At 49.6% G+C, this 23,175-nt stretch overlaps 1 protein-coding gene across 2 annotated transcripts; it reads right to left on the bottom strand.

The window, feature by feature from the left end:
• Positions 1-1,087: 1,087 nt before the first annotated feature.
• GGT5 (gamma-glutamyltransferase 5) lies at positions 1,088-22,241 on the bottom strand. 2 transcript variants are annotated; one of them, XM_063172963.1, is made up of 12 exons: positions 22,043-22,241; positions 14,195-14,325; positions 12,613-12,702; positions 10,793-10,982; positions 9,840-9,997; positions 9,290-9,439; positions 8,739-8,872; positions 7,529-7,731; positions 6,060-6,151; positions 4,770-4,879; positions 4,330-4,437; positions 1,088-4,128 (listed from the first exon to the last, which is right to left on the bottom strand). In XM_063172963.1, the coding sequence occupies exons 1-12, from the start codon at positions 22,201-22,203 to the stop codon at positions 3,982-3,984; spliced, it is 1,674 nt and encodes a 557-aa protein (XP_063029033.1). In that variant the 5' UTR covers positions 22,204-22,241; the 3' UTR covers positions 1,088-3,981. The 2 variants fall into 2 exon arrangements, with proteins under 2 accessions (XP_063029033.1, XP_063029034.1); XM_063172964.1 differs by lacking the exon at positions 22,043-22,241 and adding an exon at positions 21,479-21,488.
• Positions 22,242-23,175: the final 934 nt, after the last annotated feature.

The following is a 23,175-nucleotide window of genomic DNA, read 5'->3' as shown; positions in this document are numbered from 1 at the left end:
TATTCATAACCTGTGTTTAAAAGCTTCCCCTGTGGAAAGCTTAAAACACTCCTAGTTACAACTGTTCTTACAAAATGCATTTGAATTCTTGACTCTGCAGGAGTTGCTTTGTTTGGTTTTTTAGCAGTAGGAAAAGCAAAGGAAGGAAGAAGAAGGAATTATTAAACTGGGCTACAGCTGCAGAGGAAGGATTTGTTTAACTGAGCCACAGCTTTCACTCACTCCCTATGTTTTTAAAAAGCTGTGGATACTTGTGCAAGCTGTAGCTATCTGCATCTCATTTGGACATATCTGTACACAGAGCAGGCACTTCTGCCACCTGCTTGGAGACCACATCCCACTACTCACCCTGTGCATCAGCAGCCAGATGCCAGGCAGTGGTTCCTGCTGTAAAACTCCAACTGCACCTCCAAGCTGCTCAGCTTATGGGATGCAGGGAAAATCTTCAGGCTAGGACAAGAGGGAATGCCTTTAAACTGAAAGAGAGTACATTTAGGGTACATATTAAGATTATATTCTTGATTATGACAGCAGTGAGGCCCTGGCAGAGGTTTATCCAGAGAAACCCTGGCTGTGCCTGCCTGGAAACGCTCAAGGACAGGTTGGATGGCACTTGGAGCAACTGGGTTTGGTGAGTGACATGCCTGCCCATGACAGGGGCAGAACAAGAGGGTCCCTGAGGTCCCTCATCATTCCATGCCCCACCTCTTGAATGCTGGCTCTGCTCCTGGGGGCACACAGGGTGTTGGTGAGGGCTGCCTGCAACAGGACACATTCATGGCTGATTCCAGCTGATGTGAAAGGAAGCTGTGCCATTAAAAGGCAATTCAGATCATGAGCTGGAGGGTTCACCTCTTGCCCCTGTTCTTCAGTCTGACATTAGTACAAGTTTCTTTTGGCACCCATCCAGCCTCTGCAAGGGAACAAAACTCAGCTGTGAGAGACAAGTGGCACAAGCTGCACCATTCCTCAGCTTCTCCAGCATCATCTGAGGCTCCAGAGTGAACAACTGGAGAAACACCTGCATGGAGTCCTCCTGTGCTTGTGTGATGGGGTAGGCAACAGGTTTAGAGGAGAAAATCCCAAACAGGTTTAAAAACATTTTATTAAAATATAACTCAAAGACTTCATTAGAAAATAGAGCAGCCTCTGTACAAAGATGCTTTAAAAGTCCATGTATATTGCTTTCAGTACAAAAATAATGCTCTTTTGTTGGGAGGAGCAGGAATGTGGAGAGACCAAACTGAGAGGCTCTTGATCCACACAGATTTCAGCAGCAGTGAGGAGGTGGCAGGGTAAGAGCAGAGGTGCCAGAGCAGGTACAGTCTCAGCTTCACCAGGTATTCTGGAAGTCTCTGCTGTGCTGAGACATCTGCACTCCCATTCCCTTCTGCCTTGCAAATTACATCTGTCAGGGGTTTTTAAACTGCCTCAGTGGCTCACTTGCAAAGTTAATAGCAAAGCAGTTAAACTGCAGTGAGTGAGTGCTGGACTAAAGATAATATTTCCATGTCTTTGTGGTGGGAAGAAGCTGTGACATTGCTGCACTGGAAAGGTGACAGGCTCGAGTGCTGCAGGGTGCTTCACCCTAAGCTGTGTCAGAAGCAAAGGTAAAGGAAGACTTTGTTACTTGGTGACTTGGGTTTTCTGCAGTGAAACATGATGGAGAGGGACCAGAGGGTGCTGGAGGTGGCCCAGCAGGCAAGCTGGGGGTGCTGTCCCTGTCTCCAGCAGTGCCACTCTCAGCTGCTGCCTGTAAACTCCCAGCTCAGTGGGGTTAGCTGGAAATAACCCCGGATCTTGCCAGAGCCAGCATCCTTCTGGGCTGTGTCTGGGGCTGCTGCAGACTTGTCTGGCCCTGTCAGGGCCTCCCCTGTCAGCTGCTATTCCTGACACCACCACCGTGCACCCCGGAGCTGCCAGCTGGGACAGGGGCGTTCATCAAGGCAGAAAACTTCACCACATTAGATAGATTTGGTTTCTTTGCTGGTCATAGCCAAAGTGAACATAAAAACTGCCCCTCAGCATTTGGGGCTGTTTCCTTTCCCATTCACCAGCACTGTGATGCTGCCTCTCAGGCTGCCAGGCCACTTCCACAATGAGTGAGCAGCTCTGATGGAGAAACCATTCTCTAATGGAGAAACCCTCCAGCAGCCCTTCCTGAGCTGGGGGATTTAAGATGAATTCCACTTGGCCAAGGAGGGAGCAGGGCAGTGCATGGAGCTGGCTCCATCCACGAGTAACTCGATTTCCAGCTTGTGGTCAGGACCTGGTAACTCATCAATCATCCCCTGCTGCAGCAGGGCAGTGCTGCAGTCCTTGGGGTACAACTTGTAAAGGAAAACACACGTCTGGCTCTGGGCAGCCTCACTCCCACCATCACTAAAATGCAAGTGAAGGCTGGGATTTCAGTAAATGGATGGCTTTATTGGACAGGCTTTGAGGGTAAAAACACTGGCGTAAAATCTGGCTGGCCTTGTTTTAATTTGTGCTTTTTAATGGTGTGTGCTTGTTTTATGTTTACAGAGGGATTCTATTTGTTGGAGACCAGGGAGTCCCATGGGCTCTGTGTGTGAGGGGGAGGCTCTGCTGGTGCCTGGCTCTGGTTTCACAGTTTCACAGCACTGTGCCCATAGGGCAATCAGGCTCAGGAGCTTTCAGAAAATCGAATTTTGGAGGATTCTGGGAATTTGACCTTGTATATTTGAAGAACTTTGGGGGTTTTCTGAGTTTTAGGCTTTATTTTCACGAATGTTTGATTCTCTTGGCAATTTTGAGCAGGGCAAGGCTATGGATTAACTGCAAAAGACCTTTTGCATCCAGGTGCAAAATCCAGGACCTTCTGTGTTCAGGTCTTCTCTTCTCCAAAAGTTTTCCTTTTCTATGATAGTTCTTAGAGTCCTACAATGCCCTCTGTGTGGTCTGAAGGGAAGACTAAAGACAACAGGCTGTAGTAAACAGGGATTTGGAGCATGGGGGATATGGGAGAATTCTGCTAATGCCTGATAATGCTGCATCACTTCTCAGCACTCCTGGTGAGAAGGCTGAGCTCAGGGCCAGGCTGGGCCCAGGGCTGCAAATAACATCTCCTGATCATGTACACTTTGCAATTTGGAGGAAGTTCTAAAGCTTCCAAAAGCAGCATTTCCACTGCCCTCCTGACCTGCCTTCCCTAAGCTGAGGTACCGGTGTTGAGGAGGGGGAGCTGGCACAGACCCATCTCACCACAGGGTGAGGCACCTCCAGGGAGCTCAGCTGAAGCTGTTGGTCCCAGGAGCAGGGAAATCACACATGCCCCCACGGGAGGCTGTCTCAGAGTGTGCAGGCTGGAGGAGGTGTTGGTGCAGTTCCCCTGAGCTTGTGCTTGGGGGAGCTTTGCACCCCAGGGCAGAGAGCAGCAGGCAGGGCAGCACTTGTGCCATGGTGTGATTTCATCTGGCACTTGGGGAAAGCTGGGCTTCTTTGGATGGGAAAACAGAGGGAGAGCGTGGAATTTTGTTCTCTTCCCTCTCCAAATCCGTGCTCTAAGCCTGAATGCTTCAGATTTTAAAATCTTGACCCTACAGATGCTCCTATTTCATGGCTAAAATACTTCTGTATTTCACATTGCTGAGCCCCAGCAATAGGCTTATTGTGGAACAGCCTGAAAGAAACTGAGATTCCATCAGGAATGGAAGATGCAGCTGGGCCATTTCACAGTGATCTCAGTGGGGTTTGGACCAGTTTTCCTTTCACACTTTGTATTCTCTCCTTCTGAGTAACTGATGTGCTCAAGAAATGTGTTCTCTGTGCATCACATAATGAAAGGTGTAGCTCTAAACAAGGCTGGCTGACCTCTCCTTGTATTGCCTGGGGTGACCTGCAGGCAATCCCAGGCTGTGCCCATGCTCCAGGAGACATTCTGATGGAAATTATGGGCAAATCCAAGCAAAGCATGTTCTGGATCTCCTGTGGCTTTGTGGATGGTGATGCCATTTCACACTAATACCCAGCCGACTTCCCCAGCTTCCTTTTATCAGAGTAAGCAGAGATGCACTTTCCTTCCTTGGAAATTCCCTGTACAACATTCATTGCAAGTTTATCTTCCTTCTCTTTATGCCCTCTTCCCAGCAGGCCAGTCTTAACCTCCTGTGGGGGGAGAGAAGAGGAAATGGAGTGAGTGGGGCAGGGGCCTGGGATCTCAACACTGCCAGGTGTGAAACAGGAGGATGTGTGTGTGGGGCCTGGCTGAGGAATTGAGGTTTAAACAAGAAGGAGGTGAGCCAGAGGCAAGATAAAGATTACCCAGGAGAGTTACAAAGCAATCTGCTCCCCACCAAGGCCACTCACCTGGCTGAAAGAGTCCTCAAACAGGACACTGTCCCTCTGGGTGTGCATGACAGGAGCTGAAATGGCGTGTTCCAAGTCATAACCAAACCACAGCTTGTTTATAATTGCCTGCAATAAAATAAAACAAATCCCACACTGCCCAGCTGGACATGGAACCTGGCCTGTCCGAGCCAGGCTGCACTGAGGCAGACCCACAGTCCTGCCAGCCTGGTGTCCTCCTTTTGTGGTGACTTTTGGGGAAGTAAAAGAACAGGATGAGCATGTAATACTTCCCAGAATGCTTTCCCTGGCCTACAGTCTCAACTTTTAGTGACTTCTAAATTGCAAATTAACAAAAGCACCGAGGAGTCAAGATGCAAGGAGAGGTGAGTAGGGACTGGCCATGGTTAGAAATCTGGGAGGGCTGGAAAACCTGGCAGCTTGCTGTGGGTTTCACTTACCATGGTGGTGGCACTGATAATCCAGCTCCCCCCAGCTCCTCCAATCACCAGCATGTCCCCTGACTTGGAGAGGAGGATGGAAGGCACCATTGCTGAGGGAGGCTTCTCTCCTAGAGCAGAAGCAGAGATATTATTCTTTCCATGTGGCTCTGAACAGGGTAGGAGGAGCACAAGGAGCACAGGTTCTTCTACCTTGCCTTTATTTTGTCTCCCATACAAAAAAAGCTGCTCCTTCCTCAAGATGCTCAAGATTTCCAGAAAATTTTCCTTGTACTGAAAGCCCATCTGCCAAGAAAATGGGACCTTTTGGCACAAGCTAAACAAGCTTCTCTTGATGCAGGACAGGGCATCCTACAAGTATTCAGGACCTGCTGCAGCTCATCCAACCAGATGAGGAGCCCTCAGCAGAAATCCTGCCCCAGCAGCACTGGTGTCCTCTCCCAGCAGGGACAGCTGATGGCACAGAGCCATGTCTGCACCAACAGAGCACACAGAGCTCAGTGCAAGCCTGCACAGCTCTGTACTCAGAATCAGACATGAGCCTAAAATATCACCAGGCTTCTTTTAGCAGTAGTTTCTCCACTTCTTCCCTTCCCTTCAGCCAGTGATCAGCTTCAGCTTTTTTTTTTTTTTTTTAACCTCTGATTTCTCTGGCTAGAAGCCAAAACTCCTGTATTTCCATACAAGGAGATATTTGAGTAGACACAGACTCACTACAGGGCTTTATCCTCTTTTAGTCTGAAATAAACTTGCTCTCATCCAGATGTAGGAAAGGAAAGAGTGTAAACTTACAAGTGTAAGTTTACAGGTTGTTCCTGCCTGTGGTGGTGCTCACGGGGTCCCAGGATGAGGGAAGAGATGAGGATCTGACTCCATGTTTCAGAAGGCTAGATTTATTATTTTATGATATATATTATATTAAAATTATATATTAAAACTATACTAAAAGAATAGAAGAAAGGATTTCATCAGGAGGCTTGAAAGCAAAGGAAAGAAAATGGAAATGATAATATAATCTTGTGACTCTCAGACAGTCCAAGACAGCTGGACTGTGATTGGCCATTAATTAGAAATAACCACGTGGACCAATCACAGATGCACCTGTTGCATTCCACAGCAGCAGATAATCAATGTTTGCATTTTGTTCCTGAGGCCTCTCAGCTTCTCAGGAGGAAAAATCCTAAGGAAAGGACATTTTATAAAACATGTCTGTGACACCTGCCCACTCGCACACAGCCTGTGTGTCCATCCCCTGGCCCTGTGCTTTATTCTGAGGATGAGGATGCTCACCTGGTTTAATGCTTCTGTTTGCTATGCAGAAGTCAGCAAGTTCATTATTTAAAATGATCCCAGTTTGGTCGGAATACACAAGGGAGCCAAACCTGCAGGGAGGAAAGATGAAGCCTTTTAGTGCCCAGGGCTCTCCTGTTGTGAATGACATTTACTGCACATGGCATCCTGTGAGTAACTTGTGTCTCCTCCCAGCCTGCAAGTGTCCCAGAGAGGGTGTCCAAAAGGAATTTGTGCTGCTGCTGGTGACAGAGATGAGTTTCCTGTTACTGGTGCCACAGAAATTCAGCAAGAGCCTCAGCAATTTCTTGCATCCTCCTGAATTATGGCAGCCCTTGGAGCTGATGCTCATGGATCTTGGCTGTCACATGAAAAAGGCACTCCTGAGACAGAGTAGAAATTCTCCAGAATAGAAATCCATTTTGATTTAGGTGAAATACACATCTTTGAGTCTGTGGTTAGAAAACATAGCTATGTAGCCTGAGTGCAAAGCCTAGGCTCAGGGAAACTGATTCAGTGAAGGACAGAGATATGGGGGGGAGACAGAGGGTGATAGAGAGAGACAGGGAGGCTGCTGTGAGCGCAGCTCCACCTGACCTAGGAATTCTCTCTGATAAAGAAGAACTAGCAGCAAATGTGACGGGAAATTCGTAAAAATGAATATGTATGAACCTACTGTGAAACTGTATGCATATTTATTTGAGAAGGGTGATAAGACCTCGATCGATGCATGATAGTCTGGATAACTCAGTCCCTCTGGGAGACAGAGTGCCCGAGTACCCAGTCAGCTCACAGCTGTGGTTACCCTTAGCAAACTCATTGATTTCAGCTCTTTAGTGATTCTCAGCCCTCCCAGGAATTCAGTTCTTTGCTTGCTAGGTAGGGAGCCCTTGGCTGAGGCTGCAGCAGATGAGAGAGAGGAGGAGAGGTCCTGGTGTTCCACAGCGATGGATTATTGGGGAGTCTGTGAAGGGTCCAGCAACAGCTCTTCTTCTGTCAAATGGGCTAAAACATTTTATAGGGTGTAGGGAGATCCAAACTTGTCCAATAGTATGGGTTAGGGGAAAAGTGGCCTATGGGGTTACAGAGATGAGCTATGGGGCGGGGGGTCAGAGACAGGAGCTTATTCTGCTGTCTCATCATGACTCAGCAGCTCCTACTGTTAAGTCTCAATCCTCTATGGAGCTCTAGTAAGCTCTATGGAGTCTGCTACAGAGGGGGATAAAAAGGGACCTGAAGTTCCCAGAAGTACACATGTCTTTCAAGGAGAGTCATCTCCACGTGCATCCAGCGCTGTAATAAACATACCGGCTTCACAACTTCCACAAAGTTGTGGAGTTTTTGGCCCTCTTCACAAAACACCCCCAGCTCAGAAGCTGCCTAAACCAGTGAAGCCCAGAGGTTTTGCTTTGCCAGCCAGCCCTCCCAGGTGCCCAGCCCGTGTGAGCGTCCCCAGCCCGGTTACTCACGGGTAGTTGATGGTGCTGGTGGCCGACACGGCGCTGCCGTCTGCAGCCAGCACGGAGATGTGGCTCGTGCCCTGGCTCCTGTGCTGCTCCCCGAGGAGGGGCTCCAGCAGGCTGTAGTGGCTCAGCTGGTGGTCACCACGAGCATCTATCCTCTGCCTGGCAGACTCAGCAAACTGCTCAGACAGCAGGGTCTCCACAGGCACCTGCCAGCACAGCAAGGACACTGAGCTGGGCACCAAAGCACAGGCCTGTCTTTGGGCTCAGCAACTGAGCCCCAAGTCAGAGCTTGGGGTGGCAGCATTCAGTCCCAGGCCACTCTCATCCCAGAAAATGGACCAAGCTCAGCACCAGGGCACCTCAACCTGCGCACAGCCCTTGTCAGGCAAGTGAGTGCCTGCCTGCAGCTGAAGCTGCAGAGTAACAGCCTGGTCCTGATCCTGATCCTGCCCTGCCTTGGCAAAATCAGCCGCATTGCTCTTCAGCAGCAGCTCTAAGGATTTTCTTTCCTTCCAGGCTGCACAGAAGGAGTGTAGGAGTGTCAGGGGGTGGGATGGTCAGGATGGACAGACACGAGAGATCTCTGAGCCAGGTCAGGAACTTGGGGTTCATTGCAGAGGGCCCGGGTGCAGGGCCCTGCTGGGAGCTGCCAAACACAGCTGGGGCAGGGCTGAGAGAAGAGAGGGGCAGAGAGGATGAGAGGGTGAGAGAGTAAAAGGGTAAGAGAATAAAAGGGGTAAGAGGGCTAAGTTCTCGTTACAATACAATAAATCTTCTTCTGTGTTGAATATTCTGATTCTCACTAACCAATCTAGTACAAGATACAAATCCTGTAGTATTTCCATACAGCCTGTAAGAATCATTACATTACCATACTGTGTTACATTTTAAACCCTAAAAACTCCTCTTTGGGCCCTTCTGCCAAGCTGCAGGGTCTGCTCTGACCCTTGGGCCTGTCTGCAAGCAGAGGGTGTTGTTCCATCAAAAGGGGATTACCTTCAGCTGGCCATGCCATTGTTTTCCAGTTGTTCAGAAACTGAGGGATCTCAAAGCTTGCTTTCATTTCAATCTCGCTTATAGTTTCCATATTCTCAAAATCTTTTGCCAGACAATCATATTGATAAGGCTTTCCTGTTTCATCTTCCCCAACAAAGGAGCATGTCAGAGCATTGCTCAGTGCTGTAGCACTGTACCCACACACCATGGAGCTCACCTGGGCTTCAGAGAAGGCTGGGTCACTCATGTGGGGTCTCAGCATGTTGCCAAACTTCAGGGCCTCTGCAATGTAGTGATAGGTTTCTACCTTCTCCTCAGGTGTTGCCAGTGATGCTTTATGGAATTTATACTCTGTGGAGCAGGATGGAATAATTTTGTTAATGGACCAGAGGCATTGTTTTTTCAAGAAGTGTAAAAAAAACAAAGGTTGAAAGGAGCCTCCTCTTCCCATCCCAGTTCTTATCAAGTTTCCCCTCTGCTTTAGCAGGATGTAGATGCAGAAACAACCAAGTACCAATTTCTACTGTGACTTCAATTTGTTTTGAAGCTTTGGGAAAGCCTTGCATCCTTTGGCCTCTGCAGCAGCTGTGGTGATGCTGACCCACTGTACAAGTGAACCAGTTCATCCTCCTGCTGCATAGCATGATCACACTGCTGCTTTGGGCCCCATTCTGGCTCAAAACCTCCATTTCTGCCCATTGCATTTTATCACTCTGGAGCAACACTCTCTGAAAACCCCTTGCTGACCCCTTTCCATTAGGAATTTACCTTCCAATACCTTGAGGATGAACATGAGCACTGCACCTCCCATGGGTGGTCCTGGAGCAAACACTTTGGTGTGGTTGTTCAGGGTGATGTTCAGAGCTGAGGACACCTGTGCTCTGTATGCCCGAAGATCCTCCAGTGAGAGACTGGACCCTTCAACAGGGAGAGACCCAGGAGCTGCCATTAGCACAGCAACTCAGATCTGCCTGCAGCAGAGCCTTGGTAAAGCTTGTGAGGAGCTCAAATTCCTCCCACCCAGCACAGCACTGCCCTCACACATCCTCATGTGCTGCCATGCATGTCACAAAGCCTAAAGGAGTCAGAGGGGCAAACACAGTGGGCAAAGGCCAGACAGGGGGTGGTCTCAGCCCTGCTTCTGGGCCTAAGTTACAGGAATTAGGGAAAGGTGGCCTCTTCCCATGTCAGGCACCACCCCAAGTGACAAACAAATGGCACGGGTCGGCTTTCCCCTGGTGCAGGCTCACTGTGACCCAATGGCTGGGAGAAAGGCCAGTTTTTATGTGTATCAGGACTCCCTGTAGCTGTTACTCACCAGCCTTGCTGATGTCCTCCACCAGGGCCCTCCCGATGTCTCCCTCATAGAACGCAGCAGCTCCCTGTTCCGCCACGGCTCGCAGCGTTCGCTGCAGCGCTGGCCACCGGAACGAGTCGCCGAGACTCAGGAATCTGCCACCAGCACACAGCAGCGGGCTGTTCAACAAGAACATCCATCACTGTCAGCACCCAGGACATCCCTCTGGCTGTCCAGGACCCCTGCCAGGGGGCTCAGAAGCCCTGGCACAGAGCCCAAAACACCTGTGGGTTTGATTATGACCCGTGGAGCAAATTACCAACCTTAGATGAAGATCTGCAAGCCATGACAGTTTAAGTAGAATAATAGTGAAGTTATCACAACGTGGAGATGTAGATTTTAGGGTTTTTGGTATGGGGGCAAGATGGAGGGAACTGGGTGTGTCCAGCCTTTCTCCTTCTTCTTCTTGGCCTCCATCTTCTGCTGTGATGTTGGCACTCATAGATTGGTTTAGAGTAGAAGCTCACTGTCTAACATAGGTGATAGGTATTGGGAAGTAATTGTGAACATTGTACATGTAGTTTTTAGTATAAAGACATAACACAGCCCTGGGGCAGGCAGAGTGCCTGGAACTGTCCTGCTGGACGGACCTTGGCAGGGCAGGAGAATATTTTCTATAGATAAGAAACAATGAACAACCTTGAGACCGAGAAATGAAGAGCCCTGACTCCTTCTTCAAGCACCGGGCTGGGAAAAGAGACTTTGGAACTTTTCTCGGAATCACTCTGACCAGCTAGAGATCCCAACACATCACTTTTACAGCATGAGCTTGTTCTTGCCCAAGCCAATGACATTTTTTTCCTCCCAGGAGCTGATCTGGGTTATGCATGCTGTGGACTTTCCAATGTCAGAGAAATTATCTGAAGCTGAGGGAACAGTGGCCCTCACCCTGCAGTGCCATCCATGGCTCTTACCACAGGCTTTTCCCTGGTCCAGAGAAGGCTGGGTGACGGAGAATTTTTTCCAGAACTGGAGAAATGACCAGTGGCTCTGAAAGCAGCTTGATGGTTGGCTCAAACAGGGCTTTCCATGGCAGGCGGCCGTGGCGCTTGTGGGCTTCCTCATAGCCCCGGAGCTCTCCAGGGACACCAATCCAGCGGGGGCCTGGGGAGCACAGCAGCACTGTCACACTCATACAGCACCCACACAACCCTGGTTTGGGGGTCCCACCTCTCTGAAAGCTCTCCAGTCCAAGTCTGAGCTGGTAGAGGCAAAAGCAGTGTTGTGGTGTGCTGTAATGTCCCATTTTGGCCTTCCAGGTCATTCCCCCAGGTGTGCCTGTACCTCTCTGCCTTCCCCCTTGCCCCCATGCTGAGTGAGTCCTGTCAATCAGGCTGAACATTCCAGCAAGGCGTCGTGTGGTTGGTCAAGTTCAAAGGATGCCCCTATGCCCAGGGGTCATTGGCCTGTCTGGGTGTCATCTTCCCCTGAGACCCTGCCCCTCTCACCTGGTTGGTGCTCACCTGTCCCTCCCCTCCCCCTGTCCCTGAGCTTAAAAAGGTGATCAGAGCATGCGGCCGGATTCTGTTGGAGCAGTTGCTCACGTTCAGACCTCTGTAACCATGGAATAAACCTCTGGACATTAAACCCTCCAGCAGAATCCTCTCCTTTTTCTCTTCACCATCACCTGAAGCCATTCCTCCTGAGGTAAACAGGGTTCCTAACAAGCCTGGACTTGTTCAGTGCCCAGCTGCAACCACCAGCAAGCCAAGGTATCTCTGGGGTGATACACCGCAGTTGCTGCCTTTGGCCCAGCAGCGAGGGTCAGACTGGCCCAGGCACAATCTAACTGGTAATTTTGGGAGCTTTTTTTTCCAATAAAGCAGGCTGGGTTTGTTCATTGCCTTTTCCTGTTCATGTATCTCCCTGTTCCTGAGCAGCAGGGGTGTGGAGAGGCTGGAGCCAGGCCTGAGGTGTGCTGAAAACATAACAGGCAACAGGAAGGGGCTGCAGCAAGGGAGGTGACAGCTGGGCACTGGAGAAATGGCACTCCATTGGGGTGGGGCCTGGGCAAACATCAGAACAAGGGAAGCAGTGAAATTCTACATCCCCTGGGGAAATTTAAAAATGAGACAAGACAAGCTGTCACATGTCTGACATGCTCCTTCTTTGACCCTGGGCAGCCTGAGCAACACCTGACATCACCCTGCTCTGAGCAGAACTCCAGCTGTCCCTTCCAACCAGAGCTGCTCCTGATTCCTTTTCAGGGGCTCTTCCAAGGCTAAGAACATCTCCAGAATCTAGGATACACCCCAAAAGATAACATTCCAAGGAAGGAGAATGAACACAGCAAGAAATGTGGAAAGATCCAAGATGTGCTGCTAAAGCAAGAGTGCCTGAGCCCAGCAACCCAACCCCTTTGTGCCAGCATGCTTCCCCCATCTGTGGACATGGCAAGCACACAAGATTGATTCCTTTTTTTCCCAAAAGCTATTGAACTTATTTTTCTCTGTAAGAACTTCTGGGGAATGAGAGCCTTGGGAAATCCAGTCTTGAACTGCAGACTTCCTAGAGAGGGAAGTTACCTTGTGATTTCTCCTCATGCTGGCTCCCCATTGCCTGGCTGGTCAGGTTGCCAGGAATTTTTTTGTGTTTATGGCCCTAATCTTTTTTGTTACTTTTGCAAAAAGCAGTCCAGGTAGAGGGTGTTAAACTAGACAGAACTGCAGATCAAGCCAGTGGGGTGCTCACCTCCCCACCCTGAGCTCTGTGCACACAGGAGCTGTGTCCTTACCAATGGGGAAGCCAACACCACAGCCAGACAGGAGGTTGAGAGGAAACACTCGTGGGGCTGTCTCACGGGCGTTGATCACCTCCACTGTTCCTGGAAAGGAGAAGGAAATACATCATGTTGTCCTCCTGCAGCAGGTGAGCATCACCATTCAATCATCACTGCATGTGCTGCTGGTCCAGAGTTGCTCTGGAGCCTTTTGCCAGGTGTGCCAAGTGCACCTGCAGAGTCAGCTGTCAGCACAACTTGTCCTTCACTCCTGTGCTTTTATTCAGAGCAAACCAAGCAGTGCCCACCAAAGGTACTGAAAGTACAGGGATAAGGCCAGGGCTTGTCTCCAGGCAGTGAAGGCTCCTCCCAGGGATCATGGCTGGGATATGGGCTGGGATATGCTGCCTCCTGCACTTCTTCTACAGATAGGACATGTCAGAGGCATAATGTCAGCCTCATGCTCCTGGGAGGGCCATTTACCAAATGATGATGAGGCAAGCCCATCATATTTTGAAGCCCTCTATGTATCAGGGAGCTTGAAAGGACAAAAACAAACCCAAACCCCCACTTGCATGCACTCATCTTTCAGGTCTAGCCTATCACTTTACTCCTTCTCTGCCTTGTATTTGTCCCTGTCACAGTCCCAGAGCCAGCTGTGCTGCAGGAGCCCACAGTGCTCCCTGGTGCACCCAGAGCCTCAGCTCTGTGCAGCAGCATAACTCAGGTAGCACAGGAGGATTGTTGTCAGGAAACAAAGTTCCATGGCTCTGCCAAAAGGAAAAAAGGAGAAAAATATAGGTGGTCTGCCAAAAAGGAAAAAGAAAAAAAACATAGATGGTCTGCCAAATTAGGCTCTTGCATAAGATACACCCAAACAATGCCAGATTTGTGACTCGATGAAACTACTTGGCAGGGATTTTAAAATTATTATATTGTTACAGTGCTTATTGTTGATATTACTATTAGATATATAAGCTCTGGGGGTTTTTGGAAGCCAAGACTTAAAAACTCCCACGTTGAAGACATAAAAGCAACAAAACAACAGTGGAGTTTAGGCCAAGCACAGAAAGGCTCCCCAGCAGACACGGAACATTGCCAGGTTTAGATTTCTGAAGTGGAGATGCATCTCCTGGGACAGGAGGTGTGAGCACTGCATGGGGAGTCACAGCAGCTCTGGTGAGACAGCCCCAGGGCCAGCAGGCACTGCCAGAGCTGCTGGGGCAGCACAAACCCCTCAGGTGCCATCCCAGGGGCTCAGCTGGCACTGCCAGCCCAACACTGCCAGCACAAACCCCTGCCTGCCTGCTTCTCTCAGCCACTCACACCTGCCTGCAGGGATTGTGTGACTTTGGGATTGCCTTGGAGGGGCAAGGAGGGGCAAACTCAGCTCATTTTCTATCAAAGCTCTTTCCTCCACACACACATTTCTTGCTGTGAAATGACAATCAGAGCTCCCTGTGCTGGATGCTTTGGATGAAGAGCACAAGTTTGCTTTGTGATGTAGCTTTTATATTCAAAATATTGCTCTGAGAGAGCAGGCAGGATTCTGATTTGTGTATCTGCAGAGGGACAGGGCACCATGGAGAGGCCATACCTGTGCTGGCATTATAGATGGTAAAAACGACCCCACCACCCAGGCCTGAGCTCTGGGGGTTCATCACTGAAGTGCAGATCAAGGCTGCAATGGCAGCATCCACAGCTGAGCCTCCACTTTTCAGGATGTCCCTGTGGTGGGAAGGGAAGAAAAAAGACACTGTTAAAACCCAGGAATGTCAGGATGGAGGAACCACATGGAAATGCCTCCTTGGGACCCCTGCAAGCTGAGGAGAGCAGCTGGAGAAATGCAGTGTGGGGTGTGAGGGGCACCTTCCTCCGCTGGATCAAAAGAACAATTAGAGGGAAAGAAAGGAGGGTCTACAGGAGGAAAGAGCAGCCAGGGCCAGACTTTCTGGCAGGCTGGACTTGCTCTGGGGAAAGAGTTATGGGAGAGAGAGAACTGCAGCTGCTCACAAATGTTGTGGGCTGAAAGGGACAGCAGGACATGGAGAAGGATGCTCTGAGCACAGAAGTGGGCTTCCCATGTACTAGGAACCAACCAACTGATCTCTAGCTTCCCAAATGCCATTCCTAATAAAGGCACATGCTGGTCAACTGGACAGGAGCACTGAAGTGGGAACACTGGGGCCATGTGAAGCAAACTCCTGAGAAGACTCCTGTCAATTAGCTTTTCATTGTTCCCACAATGTGACTTCTGGGCTTATTAGCACAAAAATGGCCCAGCCTGCTCCCTCTATTTCCAAAGATAAAACCAACAAAGAAACAAAAAAAAAAGGGCAAAAATCCCCAAAAAACCAACCAAAAAACAAAAAATACAACAACCAAACCAAACAGGAAACAAACCCTCAACTGCTTCTACCAAGGCACACATTAAGGCAGCCTCTTGCTGCTGACAGCAATGAAGTTCTGTTAGAGAAACTGTCTCAACAAATGCTTCCCTCAAGAACATCTGAAAGCCATCATTTCCTTGCAGTGGAAATGGGGTGGCATTTCCTGCACAGCCAGCACTGGGGTTTGCTAGGAAGGCTCCTGACTGCCTCATTGGGTCATTGCTCAGATAAGGCAAAGCCAGAGGGGAGACTGGAGCAGTTCAGTGGCTGCAGTGCAGCTGATCCCAGGGTTTGCATGGGAACACAGAGCACACACAGAGGCTGGTGTTTATTTTCCATCCACGGAATAGCTGGGACCTGCTGGCTCAGGAACAGGATGCTGCCAGCAGGCAGGCTGATGTGGCTTTCCTTTGTTTCCCCAAGTGCCTCAGAACCACTGCCTGCAAGGAAATGACATGTGGACGAGTGGGAAGAAAAGAAATAGTAGGGAATATCAGGCTGTCTGTTTCTGCACGGCTTTTGGCCTCCTGGGAGCTCCCTGGCTGTAAAAAAGCAAAGAGCAGATTTAATTGAAATTCAGTCAAGACAGTATAAGTATAAAAGATATATTTACACCACTTGGAAAGAAAGATGTAGGTTAAAAAAGTTCTCAGGATGTTCAGGTTGTACACCTTCAGTTTGTGTAAAACCTGTCTCTCAAATATTTTGACTCTCATGTGATTATTTTACTGTTCTTTCAATGATTAAATGCCTATGTCCATGAAAGCAGAAGGATGGGAGTTTACATGGCTGTAAAAAAACCATCTGACCATGGAGACTGAGGCTCAGGGTCACCCATCCAGCCCTTGCAGCAGGGGATGGACTCACCACACCAATGTCCCTGGGAGGTGCTTTTCTGAACCCAAGCTGTTAATGGCTGTCTTGGTTTGGAAAGACAGGAGTCTGCTAAGGAAGGCAGAAGCCTCCCCTGAAATGGAGAATGTAAATCCTCCCCACCCCTCTGAATTGCTATAAATTTTAAATTATGGGGGCACTCAGGCAAAAATATGGGAGCAGGAAATAACAGTTCTTTAATAGGGAAAGGGAAAAAAATCAAAGGATAAAATAAACAATGCAGTGCACTAGAACAACACTAGAACAACACTAGAACAACAGAGTCAGAGCCCAACCTGACACCCTGTGGGTCAGGGTGTTGGTGGCAGTGCCATTGGAATTGTGGCTCAGCCCTCCTGCAGTGTCAGGGGTGGTTCTGCTGGAGCAGGGATCCTGTAGAGAAGGATGGATTCTTCCTCTGAAGATCCAGTGGGAGAAGAGGCAGCTGCTGTTCCTCTGGGGAATCCAGTGCAGAAGCCGTGCTGGTGTCTCAGAACCTCTGGATTATATCTGGGTAGGAATGCTTGGCTCCTCCCCCTGGGCTCACATCTCCCAATGGGATGCTGTAGTTCTTATCAGCCATGCAGTGACATTCAATAGCTGTTATCAGCAATGTCCCCTCCCAGGGAGGTGTGAATGTGGTCACTCAAAGAGAGAGATAAGGCAAACTGCCCACTTGACAAAGATAATCTGCCATACAGATGGGAATGGAAAACATCTTGCATTGCAGTCTTCAACAATTGCTGAGACAAGGGCTTCCTAAAAAACTCAGTCACCTCTGCAGAAGAGCCAGAAGTGTTAGAAAGACGGAAAAAATTAGAAAATTTAAGGAAAAAGAGGGAAGAAGGACTGCTGCACTGAGCCGAGACAGTGTTCCCCAGAGCCCCTGGAGAGTGGGCTGTGAGGGAACACATGTACAAAGCCTGGTGACAGGGAAAGGCATGGATCTGACAGGCAAATGCATAGTTCTGGCTGGGAAATGCATGGTTCTGAGAGGGAAAGGCATGGATCTGGTAGGGAAAAACAACTTTGAAAAGAAGCTTGGAGATGGTATAGTGCACATTTCAGTGCAATGTATTAAGACCTTAACATGGAACATCAGGGACATTCCCAAAGCCTGAAAAGCACCATTCTCACCCAAATTCACAGCACATTCACACTGGCCTCCAGCCTTGATGCCTTTCCCCCCAGCCTCTCCAGAGACTGAAATTCAACAGAAAATACAGAGCTGGCTCTTGGCATGTTACATGTGCCTCTCTGTGCATGGCTCACTCATTTCCAGTCCATTCCTGCCCTGGGGAATTTAGGGGCATTACATATAGCAAAACCACATCTGGATTTATGTCCCATTACTTGGCTCCCTTCAGATGGATCTCTGCTGCAACGAGCTCAGTTATGATGCAAAGCCCTTCATCAAGTTGTGGCACCTCACCGGGTCTCCCTAGAGATACCCCAGAGTGCTGCAGCTGGCAAGATCTGATAAACAATGTTTTGTCCCATATCCTTCCTGACAATTAGCGTTGGGGTTTAGTCATTAATGGAGTTTCCTTATGAGAAGGAGCAGAAGAGGGTGTTAACAACCAAATCCCATTCCAGTAGCAGCAAACAGGGACTCACCTTCCCTGGAAAGGGTGAATGGTGGCACTTTGCTCACAGCAAAGATGGGCTGTGCTGGACTGCAGACCAGACCTCTGCTCTGCCCTAGGCTAGAGGGAGCCCTGAAGCCCCTTTAAACACACTGGAAATGCTAATGTATTAAATTTAATAATTAATTAAATGATGGCGTTTTTTCTGCTAAAGAAGGCTGGGGACTGGGACACCACCCATTACACAGGAGCTGCCTCCATAGGATTTATGAAGAGCAAAAGCAATAACTGCTTCTGTGAAAAAGCGCCAGTTACCAAATTTAAAATGCACAAGAAGGGAAACCAAATCCTTTGGGATGTAAACATTCTTCAGAAATCTGCTGGGCCATCACTGAAAAGGATTTTTTTGCATCAGATTCTCTGGTTAGAGCTGAGTTTCTCAGGGCTGCAGACGTTTTCTGACTGTGCAAGTCTCACCATTCTCAGCCTCCCCACACCCTGTCCCCCCCGGGGTGCTGATTTCAAAGGCTGGTTCCCAGGGTTTGTGTGAGGCTACACTGGAGGAGTGGGATCAGAGATGGCTGCTGGGCCAGGCCAGGTCAGCTCTCCTTCTGCAGTGAATCCCATCACTGGGAATGAACATTTTTCCTAAATGTGTCCCTGACCTTATGCTGGCTCTTGCTTCTGCTAATTTGGGAAACAAAGGAATGCAGAGCACTGGATGGCAGAGCTCAAACAGCACACACTGGTAGGGAACGTAGAGATTTTTTTGCATGCTTGATGAAAAGAGCCTCTTCCAGGAGGGAACAAGAGTTGAGAGCTGGAGGTGAGGTTTGAGTTCCTCTTACTGTCTCCTCAGGGCTCTTGACATGAGGAGAAATTAGTGAGGTGGGCTGTGGTACCAAATCCACATCCTTGGGTAAAAACTGCTCTGGTTCTCCTTTTGGCCTCCCATGCCTCTTCAGCAAAGCATTTCACTTCATTCAGGGACAAGTTTTCTCCCAGGGCAGGGTTTTAGTCTCTGGACCAGGCAGCTGTACAAGGCTGATTTCAGCCCCCAATTTCCAGCAGAACAAACAGAGCAAGAAACCCAACCTTGCTGAGCACTGAGAGCTGGGCACTGATGGCTGAGGGAAAGTTTAGCTCAGGAGCTGCCAACAGGGATGGTGACAGGATGAAGGCTCACTGAGACTGCTCACTTTCTGCAGGGACCCAAAGAGTTCCATAAAGATTTCAGAAATCCAGAGTGCCTGAACACAATCTCCAGAGCTGGAAAACACATGAGCCCTGAGGAGTTTTCCCCAGCCCACTACCCCACTCATTGAAATACAAGATTCCTCCTCGAGCAAGAGATTTAGTTCAGTTATTCTCAGTGAGTTCAACTGACAATTCTATTAGGAACACACAAAGACTCCCAAATGGAAGAATCTTAAACCAACAGAGTATCATGTCATCTCATTCCTGACAACTCACACAGCGTGTTGTTTGAGTTTATCTTGAAAATAAACGAGATTTTTTAATTAAAGAAAAAAATCTGTGAGTAAGTCAGAGATTAGGGGCTGCTTTTAGATTCCAAGGCTTTAGGCACCAGACCAGCTCTGTGAGCATCCCCCACACGGATTCCTGTGAGCTTTGGGGGATTTGCAGGATGAAAGGGGAGGCTGTGGGGTCACAGCAGGAGAGAGGGACTGCAAGGTCAGTGAGGAAGAGCAGGGACAAACCAGCCCTGTAGGGTATCTGGGGACTGGCATCTAGGGCTGCTTGGCTTTGTTGGCTTTGCCCTGCTCTCACCTTGTTGCTGAAGTGTCACATGAACTGCCAGTTCACAGGTGGGGACAGCAGGGCCTAATGGCCAGGACTGCTCTCAGAAATTGGATTTTATTGCTCTTGCTGTGACAAAATTCCTAAAATCTTATTCAGCAAAGATGAGGCAGGAAGCAGCTGTGTGCTTACCATCTCATGGTGCTCCCATCAGGGAGCCTGAGTCACCCTGCAGAGTCACACAGGAGGTCACAGAGCAGAGCTGATGGCTCTGAGAGGCTGAGCCCTGCCAGAGCCCCTGTGCTGAGGGATCCTCACAGTGCCACTGCCATCTGAGGGATCCTCACCAGTGAAAGAACATCATTTCCTCACCGGGCAGTTTGCTCTGAGAACTAATATAGTGCTGAGAGCACTAAAGAGCATCATGTGCTAAGAGCTGACAGCTTAGAAAGTGACATACAGGTGTAACAGCACAGAAATGTCTGGGAGAAAATGAACAGGATGACATGCAGAGCAGTGCAGAGCACACAATGAGCTTCCTAGAGAGAAAAACGAAGCCACCACTATGGGCCAGTGGGATGGAGAAAGAAATATGACTACAAGGAAAATGGCAAATATAATATAAATCTTCCGGTCCCAAGCTCTCTTGCAGAGGAACATTTTTATGAACAATTTTAATTTTATAATGATTTTTTACAAGGACATGCACAGAAGAAGCTGGGAGAACACAGGAGTTTGTCTCATTCTGAGTCTAAGGACAGCATGAAATGAGCACAAAGATTTCCAAGAATGGCTGGAGGCAAAGGATACCAGGAAGAGCAGCAGCACTCATGCAGCAGCAGGGGAATTGGGCTGACCAGGCACAGGGTGGGCAGGGCAGAGCCCAGGCACAGGAGGAGAGCAGCCGTGGCTGGGAACACCCCAGAGGCTTGGCAGGGCAGGAGGAGAGAGCAGGACCTGATGTGCAGATGCAAAAGGAAGGGAAAATGAGCTGGGAAGGTGGAGCAAGGGCAGGATTTTGTGGGGATCATTGGCAGACTGTTTGCAGGAAATTCAAGTCGGTCCATCGGAGTGGAGGGACAGCCCAGAGCTGTCAGCAAGGCTGGAGCTGCAGCTGTGGTGGAGGCTGGGGAAGCCTGGGGAGCTCCTTGCTGAGAGAAGGGAAGGAAGCCAGGGAGAGCCCAGCAGCAGCAGCCAACGAGACAAAGCTGCTCAGCTGTTCACCGGCCGCAGATTTCCGTGCCTCTCACTTCAACATCTTCCAGCTGATTACAAACTACATCAAGTTAAAGTTTACAATAGCTGCAAAAACAAATGCAATGGTTTTCCCCAGCAGATTCTTTGGGCAATCCAATTATGTCTTTTCCTCTTTTTCCATTAATAGTGATTTTAAAAGTACTTCTGCTTTCTGAAGAACATGTGGCTTCACATAAAAACCCCATCTCACTGCTTGACAGATGTGCAGCCACTGTATATTTTCTCCAGCTGCTCACAAATGCTGTACATCATTGCCAGAATCAAAGGTGAGACATGGCAAAGTGTGATATTATGGCACCATGTCTCATTTCAGTCCCCCAGCCATGAGGCAAAGCACACAGCATCCATCATGGAGCATCCAGCATCACATGTAAACTTCCATCCTTCTGCTTTCATGGATATTTAATAATTGAAACAATAGTAAAATAATCACATGGAAGTCAAAATGCTTGAGAGACAAGTTTTACACAAACTGAAGGTGTACAACATGGACATCTTGAGAACTTTTTTAGCTTACATCTTTCTTTCCAAGTGGTGTAAATATGTCTTTTATACTTCTACTGTCTTGACTGTGGAAAATCTGCTAAATCTAAATCTGCTCTTTGCTTTTTTCTTCATAGCAGACACACTTGCTGCAGGCTTCAGTCCAGAAACAGACCCCCAGAATGAAGGGATGCCTTTTGTCCTTGCCTTCCCTTCCTCGTCTCTGTTGAAGCCTGGCTGCAGCTCTCTGCAAGCTCCTTTAAGTCCCTTATCCGACAGATCTACCACGCCACGAAAAGTAAGTCTCTCCGTTCCCCACTTAAAACCAGCATTATACTTGCATACTACAAATATTTATACCTTCAAAAAGGCCAAGGGTTTGCAGATTTTTGGAACACTGCAATGACAGTAAACATCATCCGCGGAGGCAGAGGCGCCGTCTGCTCCCCCGGCTGGAGCGGCACCGGAGCGGGACCTGGCTGAGTGCGGGTTCCGTCCGTGAGCGCCCGCCTCGGAGCTCCGCGCACCTACCGGCCCATGAGGGAGCCCCCCGCCTCGGAGCTCCGCGCACCTACCGGCCCATGAGGGAGCCCCCCGCCTCGGAGCTCCGCGCACCTACCGGCCCATGAGGGAGCCCCCCGCCTCGGAGCTCCGCGCACCTACCGGCCCATGAGGGAGCCCCCGCCTCGGAGCTCCGTGCACCTACCGGCCCATGAGGGAGCCCCACACCGAGCTCCGTGCACCTACCGGCCCATGAGGGAGCCCCATACCGAGCTCCGAGCTCCGTGCACCTACCGGCCCATGAGGGAGCCCCACACCGAGCTCCGTGCACCTACCGGCCCATGAGGGAGCCCCCGCCTCGGAGCTCCGTGCACCTACCGGCCCATGAGGGAGCCCCCGCCTCGGAGCTCCGTGCACCTACCGGCCCATGAGGGAGCCCCCGCCTCGGAGCTCCGTGCACCTACCGGCCCATGAGGGAGCCCCACACCGAGCTCCGTGCACCTACCGGCCCATGAGGGAGCCCCATACCGAGCTCCGAGCTCCGTGCACCTACCGGCCCATGAGGGAGCCCCACACCGAGCTCCGTGCACCTACCGGCCCATGAGGGAGCATGTCTCGGTGTCGGCAGCCACGGCGCCGTGCAGGTACTGCTGGGCAGCGCACCGGGGCTGGCTCAGGATGACCACGAGCGTCACGGCCCCCGCCAGCACGGCCAGGGCCAGCAGCACCAGGCAGCAGATCTTGCCCGTGGACATGGCTGTCCCGCCCCAGAGCAGCCGCGGGGCTCGGTCCCGGCGAGGAGGCGCCTGCCCCGCTCGGGGGAAGTGGATTTATCGCGGGCTGCGAGGGAGGTCCCGCGGCAGTGGGCTGTGCCCACATTTTAATTTCGCTAAAAAGCGAACTGTGTTCTGTTTTTCCTACACTTTTTTATAAACTTTCTTGCAGATCCACAATCCGCCTTTTTTTTGTGTGTGTGTCTCTGATGAAAACATTTAACACATTCACCCCTGAATTTGTTCACTCTGCCCACTACTCCTGCTTCTCACAGCCTCTCTGCCTTCCCATTCCTGGCGCACAAATTACCTAACAAAAGTGTGAATTACTGGGGAAATTACCTCAGCCCTACACTGCAAACTTGGGGTGTTTTTTTCCTCTAAAACTACTAATAGAAGTAAAAGCTGAACACAGTGTACAAACCCTCAACAGTAGAAGGTTTGTAGAACTAGAACCTTCAACAGTACAAAGCTAGAACCTTCATCTATGCTATTAGTTTACCTTATATTATTATAATAGGTAATAATAATAATAATAATCATCATCATCATCATCTTAGTGACTTTCTTTCCATGTGTACACCTTGCCAGTGTCCACAGCGTGCATCCTTTGTAAATGAGCACAAGAGAACAACTGGAATAAAGCAACACATTGCAAACATTGGTGCCCAGAGCACCAAGAGCTCTGGGGTCCAACCTGTGCATAGCACCTCGCTGGGACAGACCAGATCCCTCACAGAGCAGTGATGAGCAGCAGGAATTGCTGCCCAAACAGCCTCTTAATTATAGAGTTCTCCTTATATTCGAGAAGTTAAAGATAGGGCTCCACATCTGCCTGCTGTCTTTCTAAAAGATGTTACCTGTGGTCCTTTTCCTGCTAGATTTGGGAGAAGGGGAATTTACCTGGGCAGATTTACACATGTGCTTCAGAGCAGGTTTTGAACTTGTCCCACT

Source organism: Melospiza melodia, chromosome 20, assembly GCF_035770615.1.
Source record: "Melospiza melodia melodia isolate bMelMel2 chromosome 20, bMelMel2.pri, whole genome shotgun sequence".
Classification (NCBI taxonomy): Eukaryota; Metazoa; Chordata; class Aves; order Passeriformes; family Passerellidae; genus Melospiza; species Melospiza melodia.
This window is presented reverse-complemented; position numbering and strand designations above follow the sequence as displayed.